The sequence below is a fragment of the Salvelinus alpinus genome, chromosome 23 (assembly GCF_045679555.1).
Source record: "Salvelinus alpinus chromosome 23, SLU_Salpinus.1, whole genome shotgun sequence".
Classification (NCBI taxonomy): Eukaryota; Metazoa; Chordata; class Actinopteri; order Salmoniformes; family Salmonidae; genus Salvelinus; species Salvelinus alpinus.
The window spans coordinates 5,945,921-5,962,122 of NC_092108.1; the positions used below are offsets into that span (position 1 = coordinate 5,945,921).

A 16,202-nucleotide genomic window follows, 5' to 3' on the forward strand; every position below is an offset into this window, starting at 1 on the left:
GGTATGTACCTGTAGACTACCCCTAACCCTACCAGGTATATACCTGTATACTACCCCTAACCCTACCAGGTATATACCTGTAAACTACCCCTAACCCTACCAGGTATATACCTGTAGACTACCCCTAACCCTACCAGGTATATACCTGTAGACTACCCCTAACCCTACCAGGTAGATATACCTGTAGACTACCCCTAACCCTACCAGGTATATACCTGTAGACTACCCCTAACCCTACCAGGTATATACCTGTAGACTACCCCTAACCCTACCAGGTAGATATACCTGTAAACTACCCCTAACCCTACCAGGTATGTACCTGTAGACTACCCCTAACCCTACCAGGTATGTACCTGTAGACTACCCCTAACCCTACCAGGTATGTACCTGTAGACTACCCCTAACCCTACCAGGTATGTACCTGTAGACTACCCCTAACCCTACCTGGTATGTACCTGTAGACTACCCCTAACCCTACCAGGTATGTACCTGTAGACTACCCCTAACCCTACCAGGTATGTACCTGTAGACTACCCCTAACCCTACCAGGTATATACCTGTAGACTACCCCTAACCCTACCAGGTATGTACCTGTAGACTACCCCTAACCCTACCAGGTATATATACCTGTAGACTACCCCTAACCCTACCAGGTATATATACCTGTAGACTACCCCTAACCCTACCAGGTATATACCTGTAGACTACCCCTAACCCTACCAGGTATATACCTGTAGACTACCCCTAACCCTACCAGGTATATACCTGTAAACTACCCCTAACCCTACCAGGTAGATATACCTGTAGACTACCCCTAACCCTACCAGGTATATACCTGTAGACTACCCCTAACCCTACCAGGTATATACCTGTAGACTACCCCCTTATTTTTATAACAGTGTTGCCTGTGAAAGATCTTGAATACATTTAACGTTTTGTCCCCTTTATTGACTGTTGTCATTTCTCTCCTCCCTCCCAGGCTCTGATGGTGGAGCTGCTGGTACGTCACTTCCAGGTGATCTTTGACTTATCCAGCCCCTCCTCCTCCTACCCCCCCACCACCACCTCCACGGTGGGCCAGACCTCCTCCTCCTATCCCCCCACCACCACCTCCACGGTGGGCCAGACCTCCTCCTCCTCCTACCCCCCCACCACGACCTCCACGGTGGGCCAGACCTCCTCCTCCTCCTACCCCCCCACCACCACCTCCACGGTGGGCCAGACCTCCTCCTCCTCCTACCCCCCCACCACCACCTCCACGGTGGGCCAGACCTCCTCCTCCTCCTACCCCCCCACCACCACCGCCACGGTGGGCCAGACCTCCTCCTCCTCCTACCCCCCCACCACCACCTCCACGGTGGGCCAGACCTCCCCCCGACTCACCCCTCAGGAGAAGGAGCAGAGACTCAGCCTCCAATCCACCTCCCTGCTCGACATCAAGGAGGTGAGGAGGTCCAAGTGTCTTGAATTTATTTATTTATTTATTTATTTTTCACCTTTATTTAACCAGGTAGGCTAGTTGAGAACAAGTTCTCATTTGCAACTGCGACCTGGCCAAGATAAAGCATAGCAGTGTGAACAGACAACACAGAGTTACACATGGAGTAAACAATAAACAAGTCAATAACATGGTAGAAAAAAAAAGAGAATCTATATACAATGTGTGCAAAAGGCATGAGGTAGGCAATAAATCGAATAATTACAATTTAGCAGATTAACACTGGAGTGATAAATCATCAGATGATCATGTGCAAGAAGAGATACTGGTGTGCAAAAGAGCAGAAAAGTAAATAAATAAAAGCAGTATGGGGGGTGAGGTAGGTAAATTGGGTGGGTAGTTTACAGATGGACTATGTACAGCTGTAGCGATCGGTTAGCTGCTCGGATAGCAGATTTTTAAAGTTGTTGAGGGAGATAAAGGTCTCCAACTTCAGAGATTTTTGCAATTCGTTCCAGTCGCAGGCAGCAGAGAACTGGAAGGAAAGGCGTCCAAATGAGGTTTTGGCTTTAGGGATGATCAGTGAGATACACCTGCTGGAGCGCGTGTTGCGGGTGGGTGTAGCCATCGTGACCAGTGAACTGAGATAAGGCGGCACTTTACCTAGCATAGCCTTGTAGATGACCTGGAGCCAGTGGGTCTGACGACGAACATGTAGCGAGGGCCAGCCGACTAGGGCATACAGGTCGCAGTGGTGGGTCGTATAAGGTGCTTTAGTAACAAAACGAATGGCACTGTGATAAACTGCATCCAGTTTGCTGAGTAGAGTATTGGAAGCTATTTTGTAGATGACATCGCCGAAGTCGAGGATCGGTAGGATAGTCAGTTTTACTAGGGTAAGTTTGGCGGCGTGAGTGAAGGAGGCTTTGTTGCGGAATAGAAAGCCGATTCTTGCTTTGATTTTGGATTGGAGATGTTTGATATGAGTCTGGAAGGAGAGTTTGCAGTCTAGCCAGACACCTAGGTACTTATAGATGTCCACATATTCTAGGTCGGAACCGTCCAGGGTGGTGATGCTAGTCGGGCGTGCGGGTGCAGGCAGCGAACGGTTGAAAAGCATGCATTTGGTTTTACTAGCGTTTAAGAGCAGTTGGAGGCCACGGAAGGAGTGTTGTATGGCATTGAAGCTCGTTTGGAGGTTAGATAGTACAGTGTCCAAGGAAGGGCCGGAAGTATATAGAATGGTGTCGTCTGCGTAGAGGTGGATCAGGGAATCGCCCGCAGCAAGAGCAACATCATTGATGTATACAGAGAAAAGAGTCGGCCCGAGAATTGAACCCTGTGGTACCCCCATAGAGACTGCCAGAGGACCGGACAACATGCCCTCCGATTTGACACACTGAACTCTGTCTGCAAAGTAGTTGGTGAACCAGGCAAGGCAGTCATTAGAAAAACCGAGGCTACTGAGTCTGCCGATAAGAATATGGTGATTGACAGAGTCGAAAGCCTTGGCCAGGTCGATGAAGACGGCTGCACAGTAATGTCTTTTATCGATGGCGGTTATGATATCGTTTAGTACCTTGAGCGTGGCTGAGGTGCACCCATGACCGGCTCGGAAACCGGATTGCACAGCGGAGAAGGTACGGTGGGATTCGAGATGGTCAGTGATCTGTTTGTTGACTTGGCTTTCGAAGACCTTAGATAGGCAGGGCAGGATGGATATAGGTCTGTAACAGTTTGGGTCCAGGGTGTCTCCCCCTTTGAAGAGGGGGATGACCGCGGCAGCTTTCCAATCCTTGGGGATCTCAGATGATACGAAAGAGAGGTTGAACAGGCTGGTGATAGGGGGTGCGACAATGGCGGCGGACAGTTTCAGAAATAGGGGGTCCAGATTGTCAAGCCCAGCTGATTTGTATGGGTCCAGGTTTTCCAGCTCTTTCAGAACATCTGCTATCTGGATTTGGGTAAAGGAGAAGCTGGGGAGGCTTGGGCGAGTAGCAGCGGAGGGGGCGGGGCTGTTGGCCAAGGTTGGAGTCGCCAGGAGGAAGGCATGGCCAGCCATTGAGAAATGCTTGTTGAAGTCTTCGATTATCACGGATTTATCGGTGGTGACCGTGTTACCTAGCCTCAGTGCAGTGGGCAGCTGGGAGGAGGTGCTCTTGTTCTCCATGGACTTTACAGTATCCCAGAACTTTTTGGAGTTAGAGCTACAGGATGCAAATTTCTGCTTGAAAAAGCTGGCCTTTGCTTTCCTGACTGACTGCGTGTATTGGTTCCTGACTTCCCTGAACAGTTGCATATCGCGGGGGCTCTTCGATGCTATTGCAGTTCGCCACAGGATGTTTTTGTGCTGGTCGAGGGCAGTCAGGTCTGGAGTGAACCAGGGGCTATATCTGTTCTTGGTTCTGCATTTTTTGAACGGAGCATGCTTGTCTAATATGGTGAGGAAGTAACATTTAAAGAATGACCAGGCATCCTCAACTGACGGGATGAGGTCAATATCCTTCCAGGGAACCCGGGCCAGGTCGATTAGAAAGGCCTGCTCGCAGAAGTGTTTTAGGGAGCGTTTGACAGTGATGAGGGGTGGTCGTTTGACCGCGGACCCGTGGCGGATACAGGCAATGAGGCAGTGATCACTGAGATCTTGATTGAAGACAGCAGAGGTGTATTTGGAGGGCAGGTTGGTCAGGATAATGTCTATTAGGGTGCCCATGTTTACGGATTTAGGGTTGTACCTGGTGGGTTCCTTGATGATTTGTGTGAGATTGAGGGCATCAAGCTTGGATTGTAGGACTGCCGGGGTGTTAAGCATATCCCAGTTTAGGTCACCTAACAGAACAAACTCTGAAGCTAGATGGGGAGCGATCAATTCACAGATGGTGTCCAGGGCACAGCTGGGAGCTGAGGGGGGTCGGTAGCAGGCGGCAACAGTGAGAGACTTATTTCTGGAGAGATTAATTTTTAAAATTAGAAGTTCGAACTGTTTGGGCATAGACCTGGAAAGTATGACAGAACTTTGCAGGCTATCTCTGCAGTAGATTGCAACTCCTCCCCCTTTGGCAGTTCTATCTTGACGGAAAGTGTTATAGTTGGGTATGGAAATCTCAGAATTTTTGGTGGCCTTCCTAAGCCAGGATTCGGACACGGCAAGGACATCAGGGTTGGCAGAGTGTGCTAAAGCGGTGAGTAAGGCAAACTTAGGGAGGAGGCTTCTGATGTTGACATGCATGAGGCCAAGGCTTTTTCGATCACAGAAGTCAACAAATGAGGGTGACTGGGGACATGCAGGGCCTGGGTTTACCTCCACATCACCCGAGGAACAGAGGAGTAGTAGGATGAGGGTGCGGCTAAAGGCTATCAAAACTGGTCGCCTAGAGCGTTGGGGACAAAGAATAAAAGGAGCAGATTTATGGGCGTGGTAGAATAGATTCTGGGCATAATGTGCAGACAGGGGTATGGTGGGGCGTGGGTACAGCGGAGGCAAGCCCAGGCACTGGGTGATGATAAGAGATAATGATTCAACCGTTTATGCAAAGGGGCGGAGGTGAACTCTAAAGTCTCAGGAGCAGTTGGGAAGAGGGATAAGGGTTCATTAGGATCAGAACTTTTTATTATACCAATCAAAGCATAGGTGGCAATTGTATGAGGTTGTATGAGGTTGTATGAGGTTGTATGAGGTTGTATGAGGTTGTATGAGGGTGTATGAGGTTGTATGAGGGTGTATGAGGTTGTATGAGGTTGTATGAGGTTGTATGAGGGTGTATGAGGGTGTATGAGGTTGTATGAGGGTGTATGAGGGTGTATGAGGTTGTATGAGGGTGTATGAGGTTGTATGAGGGTGTATGAGGGTGTATGAGGTTGTATGAGGGTGTATGTAAAGATTGGCCACCTTGGTAAGAATCAATTGACTGTTTAGCTTTGTTGGCGTTCTTTGACGTTCCTAACCGTCTCCAAGCAGAGTGCCAAAGTCTACAAGAGGCACTCGTCAGTCATCCAGTCCTCTCAAACCCTGGATGACGTGAGAGAGGTGAAGACAGACGGGACAGGACCAGACAAGAGAGAGTTAACAGCCGGCTCCTCCTCCTCTGCTGCTGGCTCTGCTTCGGTTAGTTGGTTTGTTTCTGAGTGAGAGAGTGAAATAGTGAGAGAGTGATTAAGTTAGTTATGAAAAGTATTTGACAAGGACAATGCACATAAATGTACTTTTCAGGTTCAACATCAATGCTAAAATGTCAGAGTTAGGAGTTAGGAGTTCATTTTGTCCCGTAGGTCCAGAGATCTACCCTGGTGTTTGGCCGTCCCAGCCTCAACCTCTCCTCCTTTACCTCCTCCTCTACGGCCCCGAAGGTCCAGCTCCGGCCCCAGCGCGCTAGAATCCTGTCTCGACCAATCAGCATGCCCCTGGAGCGCTTGCCCCTCCCCAACCCCTCACAGGTCACCCCCCCATCACTTTAACTGCTGTTGTATTCGTTGTACATATTGTAATTGTCTTGTGATTGTTTTTTAACGTTGTGTACTATTGTGTTTTTTTTTAACTACGGCTGTAAGTATGATGAACCCTATTTCCCTTCATGGGGATTAAACATAATCATCTCGTCTCTCAGGTGGTCGACAGAAACAGCCGTAACAACCACGCTGCCGCCATGTTGGATCCCGGCGCTAACACCATCGCGGAGTCAGCCGAGCCGGAGAAGCAGAAGGAGACGGAGAAGCCTCGGATTGGTGGGGGGTCGAGGGTCAGTACCTATTACATCGACACCCAGCAGGCCGTGCAGCGGAGGCCCTGGGACAGGAAGTACAAACACTACGACGTCACGCCACGCACCGCCATGATCATGGCTAACTTACCGCCGGCCGGTACTAGCCCTGGCCCAAAACCGGGGAAACAGCCGACGATGCCGACACAACTGTCCGTATCTGGGCCAACCAGCTCTGCTCTCCCATCCAGTAGTAGTTTCAGCACTATATTCCCCAACAACCCATACACAGTGTCGTTGAAGGCTGGCCAGATGTCCAGAAGAGACAGAGAGGAGACTAAGGATAGGCCTAACTCTGCTGCTGAAGGGGGTGGGGAGACAAGAACATCTACCAACTCCCCCATAAAGTTCAGACAACCAAGGATTCTGCAGCCTCCACCCGGAACCTTCTACAAGCCTTCTGGTTATTCAGGCACCAGAGGCTGGCCATCATTAAGTACCTCTGGGACCACTAGCCTCACCAAAATGTCCCCAACTTCTTCTACTGTTAAAACCTCTTCCCCAACTTCTTCTACTGTTAAAACCTCTTCTCCTACTGTTAAAACTTCTTCCCCGACTTCTCCTACTGTTAAAACCTCTTCCCCAACTTCTCCTACTGTTAAAACCTCTTCCCCAACTTCTCCTACTGTTAAAACCTCTTCCCCAACTTCTCCTACTGTTAAAACCTCTTCCCCAACTTCTCCTACTGTTAAAACCTCTTCCCCAACTTCTCCTACTGTTAAAAACTCTTCTCCTACTGTTAAAACCTCTTCCCCGACTTCTCCTACTGTTAAAACCTCTTCCCCGACTTCTCCTACTGTTAAAACCTCTTCCCCGACTTCTTCTACTTTTAAAACCTCTTCCCCGACTTCTTCTACTGTTAAAACCTCTTCCCCGACTTCTTCTACTGTTAAAACCTCTTCTACTACTGTTAAAACCTCTTCCCCGACCACTACTACTGTTAAAACCTCTTCCCCAACTTCTTCTACTGTTAAAACCTCTTCCCCGACTTTTCCTACTGTTAAAACCTCTTCTCCTACTGTTAAAACCTTCCCAACCTCCCCTACTGTTACTGCTCCTCTCCTCCTCTCTTCCTCCCATTCCTCCAGCATTACTTTCTCCTCTTCTCCTATGGTTACCACCACCAGCCCATCCCCTACTACCACCTACACCCTTCAAACCTCAAACCTCCCCACACACACCCTACAGGACTCTGTGGACAGCTCTGTTAGTGTTGACCCTGAGGTCACGACCTCCGCTGACCTTTCCCCCCGGCAGTCCCCTCCCCCCAGCAGCCCAGAGGACCCCAGCCTCGCCAGCGAGGTCATCCCGCTGCAACAAAGACTGAGACCCCGGCCCAGACCCGGCGCTCGCCTGCAGGAGTTAGAACACAGAGAGGCCCACTTTGTCTGAAACCTTAAAGGTAGACTTCGGTAGTCTTGATATCATCACACACACAGACAGGGCCACTTCCTGCTTACAAAAAACAACAACATTGGCCAAGATTACTGGTGTTTCTTTAAGAATAGGGAGGGCATCACTTGGGAAGAAACAATGGTGGAGATATTTGGGAGATTGTTGTTGTTGATGTCTGTAAGCAGGAAGGAACATCAACAACAAGACTGCTATGAGGATTTCTTCCTTATGTGGCCGTAGCTCAAGGGATAGAGCCAATTGCGAAGAACCAATCATGGAACTGTTTGTGATATTTTTGGGAGAATGTTGCTGTTGATGTCTGTAAGCAGGAAGTTGTCCCCACTGTGTATGGTGATGTCATATTGCTGTCTACCTTTGAAGCCAGAAATCTTTTGTGTGTGTGTACAGTGTGTACAGTGTGTACAGTGTGTGTGTGTGTGTGTGTACAGTGTGTGTGTACAGTGTGTGTCTGTGTGTGTGTCTGTGTGTGTCTTTAAATACGTTCTACAGTGTATTTCTGTACCATATTGTATATTGGGAAAAAGTACTATTATATTGACGCCAAGACAAGATGTGTGAAAGGAACACAGTGAAAGTGTTACATTACACGTGTTTAATATATTCTATGTTACAGTCCTTACAGACAGAAGCATGATCTGTGAACGGTCGCTCTCTAGACATTCGGGAACAAGCATTTAGGCTGGCATTCAATCTATTGCAGATACGGGATTTCCAGATAGCAAATTGACAAATTTTTATATCAAAAGTGAATTTTCATGTGTAACTGTCCATTTCTGTGTGTACGTGTCAGCTCCCTCCATTGTATTTGCTGCTATGCAAATAAAATGACCTTCTCAAACCGCTGTCTAGAAACCCACTATCTGCAATTAGTTGAATCCTGTGTAAGTTAGTGTGTGATGTCCTGGTCAATACTGCCTGTTACATCTGATGTCCTGGTCAATACTGCCTGTTACATCTGATGTTCTGGTCAACACTGAACTGTTACATCTGATGTTCTGGTCAACACTGCCCGTTACATCTGATGTTCTGGTCAACACTGCCCGTTACATCTGATGTTCTGGTCAACACTGCCCGTTACATCTGATGTTCTGGTCAACACTGCCCGTTACATCTGATGTTCTGGTCAATACTGCCCGTTACATCTGATGTTCTGGTCAATACTGCCTGTTACATCTGTTGTCCTGGTCAACACGCCCCGTTACATCTGATGTTCTGGTCAACACTGCCTGTTACATCTGATGTCCTGGTCAACACTGCCCGTTACATCTGATGTTCTGGTCAACACTGCCTGTTACATCTGATGTCCTGGTCAACACGCCCCGTTACATCTGATGTTCTGGTCAATACTGCCCGTTACATCTGATGTTCTGGTCAATACTGCCCGTTACATCTGATGTTCTGGTCAATACTGCCCGTTACATCTGATGTCCTGGTCAACACTCCCCGTTATATCTGATGTTCTGGTCAACACTGAACTGTTACATCTGATGTTCTGGTCAACACTCCCCGTTACATCTGATGTTCTGGTCAACACTCCCCGTTACATCTGATGTTCTGGTCAATACTGCCCGTTACATCTGATGTTCTGGTCAATACTGCCCGTTACATCTGATGTTCTGGTCAATACTGCCCGTTACATCTGATGTTCTGGTCAACACTCCCCGTTACATCTGATGTTCTGGTCAACACTGCCCGTTACATCTGATGTTCTGGTCAACACTGAACTGTTACATCTGATGTTCTGGTCAATACTGCCCGTTACATCTGATGTTCTGGTCAATACTGCCCGTTACATCTGATGTTCTGGTCAATACTGCCCGTTACATCTGATGTTCTGGTCAACACTGCCTGTTACATTTGATGTTCTGGTCAATACTGCCTGTTTTTGTTACAAAGATTCTACCTGCCATTACTGCCATGTCATCAATAGATTCTACCTGCCATTACTGCCAGGTCTTCAATAGATTCTACCTGCCATTACTGCCATGTCATCAATAGATTCTACCTGCCATTACTGCCATGTCATTAATAGGTTCTACCTGCCATTACTGCCATGTCATCAATAGATTCTACCTGTCATTACTGCCAGGTCATCAATACATTCTACCTGCCATTACTGCCATGTCATCAATAGATTCTACCTGCCATTACTGCCAGGTCATCAAAATAGATTATATCTGCCATTACTGCCATGTCATCAATAGATTCTACCTGCCATTACTGCCATGTCATCAATAGATTCTACCTGCCATTACTGCCATGTCATCAATAGATTATATCTGCCATTACTGCCATGTCATCAATAGATTCTACCTGCTATTACTGCCATGTCATCAATAGATTCTACCTGCCATTACTGCCATGTCATCAATAGATTCTACCTGCCATTACTGCCATGTCATCAATAGATTCTACCTGCCATTACTGCCATGTCATCAATAGATTCTACCTGCCATTACTGCCATGTCATCAATAGATTCTACCTGCCATTACTGCCATGTCATCAATAGATTCTACCTGCCATTACTGCCATGTCATCAATAGGTTCTACTGGCCATTACTGCCATGTCATCAATAGATTCTACCTGCCATTACTGCCATGTCATCAATAGATTCTACCTGCCATTACTGCCATGTCATCAATAGATTCTACCTGCCATTACTGCCAGGTCTTCAATAGATTCTACCTGTCATTACTGCCAGGTCATCATTAGATTCTACCTGCCATTACTGCCATGTCATCAATAGATTTTACCTGCCATTACTGCCATGTCATCAATAGATTCTACCTGCTATTACTGCCATGTCATCAATAGATTCTACCTGCCATTACTGCCATGTCATCAATAGATTATATCTGCCATTACTGCCATGTCTTCAATAGATTCTACCTGCCATTACTGCCATGTCTTCAAGAGATTCTACCTGCCATTACTGCCATGTCATCAATAGATTCTACCTGCCATTACTGCCATGTCATCAATAGATTCTACCTGTCATCAATAGATTCTACCTGCCATTACTGCCATGTCATCAATAGGTTCTACCTGCCATTACTGCCATGTCATCAATAGATTCTACCTGCCATTACTGCCATGTCATCAATAGGTTCTACCTGCCATTACTGCCATGTCATCAATAGGTTCTACCTGCCATTACTGCCATGTCATCAATAGGTTCTACCTGCCATTACTGCCATGTCATCAATAGATTCTACCTGCCATTACTGCCATGTCATCAATAGATTCTACCTGCCAATACTGCCATGTCATCAATAGATTCTACCTGCCATTACTGCCATGTCATCAATAGATTCTACCTGCCATTACTGCCATGTCATCAATAGATTCTACCGGCCATTACTGCCATGTCATCAATAGATTCTACCTGCCATTACTGCCATGTCATTAATAGATTCTACCGGCCATTACTGCCATGTCATCAATAGATTCTACCTGCCATTACTGCCATGTCATTAATAGGTTCTACCTGCCATTACTGCCAGGTCATCAATAGATTCTACCTGCTATTACTGCCATGTCATCAATAGATTCTACCTGCTATTACTGCCATGTCATCAATAGATTCTATCTGCCATTACTGCCATGTCATCAATAGGTTCTAACTGCCATTACTGCCAGGTCATCAATAGGTTCTACCTGCCATTACTGCCATGTCATCAATAGGTTCTACCTGCCATTACTGCCATGTCATCAATAGATTCTACCTGCCATTACTGCCATGTCATCAATAGATTCTACCTGCTATTACTGCCATGTCATCAATAGATTCTACCTGCTATTACTGCCATGTCATCAATAGATTTTACCTGCCATTACTGCCATGTCATCAATAGATTCTACCTGCTATTACTGCCATGTCATCAATAGATTCTACCTGCCATTACTGCCATGTCATCAATAGATTATATCTGCCATTACTGCCATGTCTTCAATAGATTCTACCTGCCATTACTGCCATGTCTTCAAGAGATTCTACCTGCCATTACTGCCATGTCATCAATAGATTCTACCTGCCATTACTGCCATGTCATCAATAGATTCTACCTGTCATCAATAGATTCTACCTGCCATTACTGCCATGTCATCAATAGGTTCTACCTGCCATTACTGCCATGTCATCAATAGATTCTACCTGCCATTACTGCCATGTCATCAATAGGTTCTACCTGCCATTACTGCCATGTCATCAATAGGTTCTACCTGCCATTACTGCCATGTCATCAATAGGTTCTACCTGCCATTACTGCCATGTCATCAATAGATTCTACCTGCCATTACTGCCATGTCATCAATAGATTCTACCTGCCAATACTGCCATGTCATCAATAGATTCTACCTGCCATTACTGCCATGTCATCAATAGATTCTACCTGCCATTACTGCCATGTCATCAATAGATTCTACCGGCCATTACTGCCATGTCATCAATAGATTCTACCTGCCATTACTGCCATGTCATTAATAGATTCTACCGGCCATTACTGCCATGTCATCAATAGATTCTACCTGCCATTACTGCCATGTCATTAATAGGTTCTACCTGCCATTACTGCCAGGTCATCAATAGATTCTACCTGCTATTACTGCCATGTCATCAATAGATTCTACCTGCTATTACTGCCATGTCATCAATAGATTCTATCTGCCATTACTGCCATGTCATCAATAGGTTCTAACTGCCATTACTGCCAGGTCATCAATAGGTTCTACCTGCCATTACTGCCATGTCATCAATAGGTTCTACCTGCCATTACTGCCATGTCATCAATAGATTCTACCTGCCATTACTGCCATGTCATCAATAGATTCTACCTGCTATTACTGCCATGTCATCAATAGATTCTACCTGCTATTACTGCCATGTCATCAATAGATTCTATCTGCCATTACTGCCATGTCATCAATAGGTTCTAACTGCCATTACTGCCAGGTCATCAATAGGTTCTACCTGCCATTACTGCCATGTCATCAATAGGTTCTACCTGCCATTACTGCCATGTCATCAATAGATTCTACCTGCCATTACTGCCATGTCATCAATAGATTCTACCTGCTATTACTGCCATGTCATCAATAGATTCTACCTGCTATTACTGCCATGTCATCAATAGGTTCTACCGGCCATTACTGCCATGTCATCAATAGGTTCTACCTGCCATTACTGCCATGTCATCAATAGATTCTACCTGCCATTACTGCCATGTCATCAATAGATTCTACCTGCCATTACTGCCATGTCATCAATAGATTCTACCTGCCATTACTGCCATGTCATCAATAGGTTCTAACTGCCATTACTGCCAGGTCATCAATAGGTTCTACCTGCCATTACTGCCATGTCATCAATAGGTTCTACCTGCCATTACTGCCATGTCATCAATAGATTCTACCTGCCATTACTGCCATGTCATCAATAGATTCTACCTGCTATTACTGCCATGTCATCAATAGATTCTACCTGCTATTACTGCCATGTCATCAATAGGTTCTACCGGCCATTACTGCCATGTCATCAATAGGTTCTACCTGCCATTACTGCCATGTCATCAATAGATTCTACCTGCCATTACTGCCATGTCATCAATATATTCTACCTGCCATTACTGCCATGTCATCAATAGATTCTACCTGCCATTACTGCCAGGTCATCAATAGGTTCTACCGGCCATTACTGCCATGTCATCACAAACTGGAACATTTTTGGGATTTCCAAAATTGAACTGGAATGAAGTTACTCTTCTCAAATATGTCATCGCATCAAGTCCCCCGGTGTCTTACCTTATTAATGTAGTAATGTTACTCCCCCGGTGTCTTACCTCGCCCCTGCTCACTAATGTAGTAATGTTACAGAGTCCCCCGGTGTCTTACCTCGCCCCTGCTCACTAATGTAGTAATTTTACAGAGAAGCATTTTATTTTGTTTTGTTGGGAGTTAAATACATGTATTATATGTTCGTTTTTACTTGTACATTTATACAGTACATGAAATGTTCTCATTTGTTCCTGTATTGTATGTAATGTGATTTGATTCTAGCCACGTTAAGCACTTACTTAATTCAGGTCCAATGTTTTTACATGTTTTCCAAACGTTTAAAAATGTATGTCATCGCAATACATTCCACAGAGAAGGGATGGAAGCATTTTATAAAGTGAGAAAAAAAAGTTTCAACATTTAAAAAATATATATATATAATTCCCCCATAGTCCTATTCGGATTATCATTATCTAAATCGTATGTATCTATTTCCAGTTTATATATGTGACATTGAAACTGCAAGTTTTTGTTTCAGTAAAGACAAAAGACAAAATGCAAAACATGTCTTGCATCTAATTAAAGTATAGTTGACAGTTTGAGTGTTGACATTTATTTTGTTATTAGCAAATGTCCAAATAACTCATGTTCAATACATTAGTATATACAGTACCAGTCTATATATATATATAGTGTATATGATTGTTCCCTTTGCCATAGTGCACGTTCCACCATACAGGTGATTATATTCTGCCTGTTAAGCCCTTATCACCTTCCTAAAGCCTAATTACTTATGTCACCTGTCCTTTCCAAAGTCTTACATGACTCAACAGAACCACTCCGTTCAGTTCAGGTAGCTATATGACTCAACAGAACCACTCAGTTCAGGTAGCTATATGACTCAACAGAACCACTCAGTTCAGGTAGCTATATAACTCAACAGAACCACTCAGTTCAGGTAGCTATATAACTCAACAGAACCACTCAGTTCAGGTAGCTATATGACTCAACAGAACCACTCAGTTCAGGTAGCTATATAACTCAACAGAACCACTCAGTTCAGGTAGCTATATAACTCAACAGAACCACTCAGTTCAGGTAGCTATATGACTCAACAGAACCACTCCGTTCAGTTCAGGTAGCTATATGACTCAACAGAACCACTCAGTTCAGGTAGCTATATGACTCAACAGAACCACTCAGTTCAGGTAGCTATATGACTCAACAGAACCACTCAGTTCAGGTAGCTATATGACTCAACAGAACCACTCAGTTCAGGTAGCTATATAACTCAACAGAACGACTCAGTTCAGTTCAGGTAGCTATATGACTCAACACACACCTGATGGTAGTCCAAACCCCAACACACCTTTACCTAACACCTAGGCCCCCAACACACCTTTACCTACCACCTAGGCCCCACAACACCTTTACCTACCACCTAGGCCCCAACACACCTTTACCTAACACCTAGGACCCCAACACACCTTTACCTACCACCTAGGCCCCACAACACCTTTACCTACCACCTTGGCCCCAACACACCTTTACCTACCACCTTGGCCCCAACACACTTTTACCTACCACCTAGGCCCCAACACACCTTTACCTACCACCTAGGCCCCCAACACATCTTTACCTACCACCTAGGCCCCAACACACCTTTACCTAACACCTAGGCCCCAACACACTTTTACCTACCACCTAGGCCCCAACACACCTTTACCTAACACACCTTTACCTAACACCTAGGCCCACAACACACCTTTACCTACCACCTAGGCCCCAACACACCTTTACCTAACACCTAGGCCCCCAACACACCTTTACCTACCACCTAGGCCCCAACAAACCTTTACCTACCACCTAGGCCCACAACACACCTTTACCTACCACGTCGGCCCCAAAACACCTCTACCTACCATCTAGGCCCCCAACACACCTTTACCTACCACCTAGGCCCCAACACACCTTTACCTACCACCTAGGCCCCAACACACCTTTACCTACCACCTAGGCCCCAAAACACCTCTACCTACCACCTAAGCCCCAACACACCTTTATCTAACACCTAGGCCCCAAAACACCTCTACCTACCACCTAGGCCCCGACACACCTTTACCTAACACCTAGGCCCCAACACACCTTTACCTACCACCTAGGCCCCAACACACCTTTACATACCACCTAGGCCCCCAATACACCTTTACCTACCACCTAGGCCCCAACACACCTTTACCTACCACCTAGGCCCCAACACACCTTTACCTACCACCTAGTTCCCCAACACACCTTTACCTACCACCTAGGCCCCAACACACCTTTACCTACCACCTATGCCCACAACACACCTTTACCTACCACCTAGGCCCCCATCACACCTTTACCTACCACCTAGGCCCACAACACACCTTTACCTAACATCTACTGTTGAAGTCGGAAGTTTACATACACTCAAGTTGGAGTCATTAAAACTCGTTTGTCAACCACTCCACAAATTTCTTGTCAACAAACTATAGTTTTGGCAAGTCGGTTAGGACATCTACTTTGTGCACGACACAAGTAATTTTCCCAACAACTGTTCACAGACAGATCATTTAACTTATAATTCACTGTATCACAAGTCCAGTGGGTCAGAAGTTTACATACACTAAGTTGACTGTGCCTTTAAACAGCTTGGAAAACTCCAGAAAATGATGTCATGGCTTTAGAAGCTTCTGATTTGAGTCAATCGGTGGTGCACCTGTGGATGTATTTCTAGGCATACCTTTAAACTCAGTGACTCTTTGCTTGACATCATGGGGAAATCAAAAGAAA

The 16,202-nt window shown here is 45.8% G+C and overlaps 1 protein-coding gene across 5 annotated transcripts in view; it reads left to right on the forward strand.

Annotated features, from left to right (window-relative positions):
* LOC139550114 (rho GTPase-activating protein 29-like) overlaps positions 1-13,408 on the forward strand; it is a 111,242-nt gene extending 97,834 nt beyond the window's left edge. For 3 of the 5 annotated variants that reach the window (XM_071360750.1, XM_071360754.1, XM_071360755.1), the window contains 5 exons: positions 980-1,444; positions 5,394-5,543; positions 5,708-5,872; positions 6,043-11,918; positions 12,191-13,408. In XM_071360750.1, coding sequence (XP_071216851.1) covers positions 980-1,444; positions 5,394-5,543; positions 5,708-5,872; positions 6,043-7,587 — 2,325 coding nt within the window. In that variant the 3' untranslated portion in view covers positions 7,588-11,918; positions 12,191-13,408. The remainder of the gene's footprint in view (positions 1-979; positions 1,445-5,393; positions 5,544-5,707; positions 5,873-6,042; positions 11,919-12,190) is intronic. The other 2 variants (XM_071360752.1, XM_071360751.1) reach the window with 2 other exon arrangements.
* Positions 13,409-16,202: the final 2,794 nt, after the last annotated feature.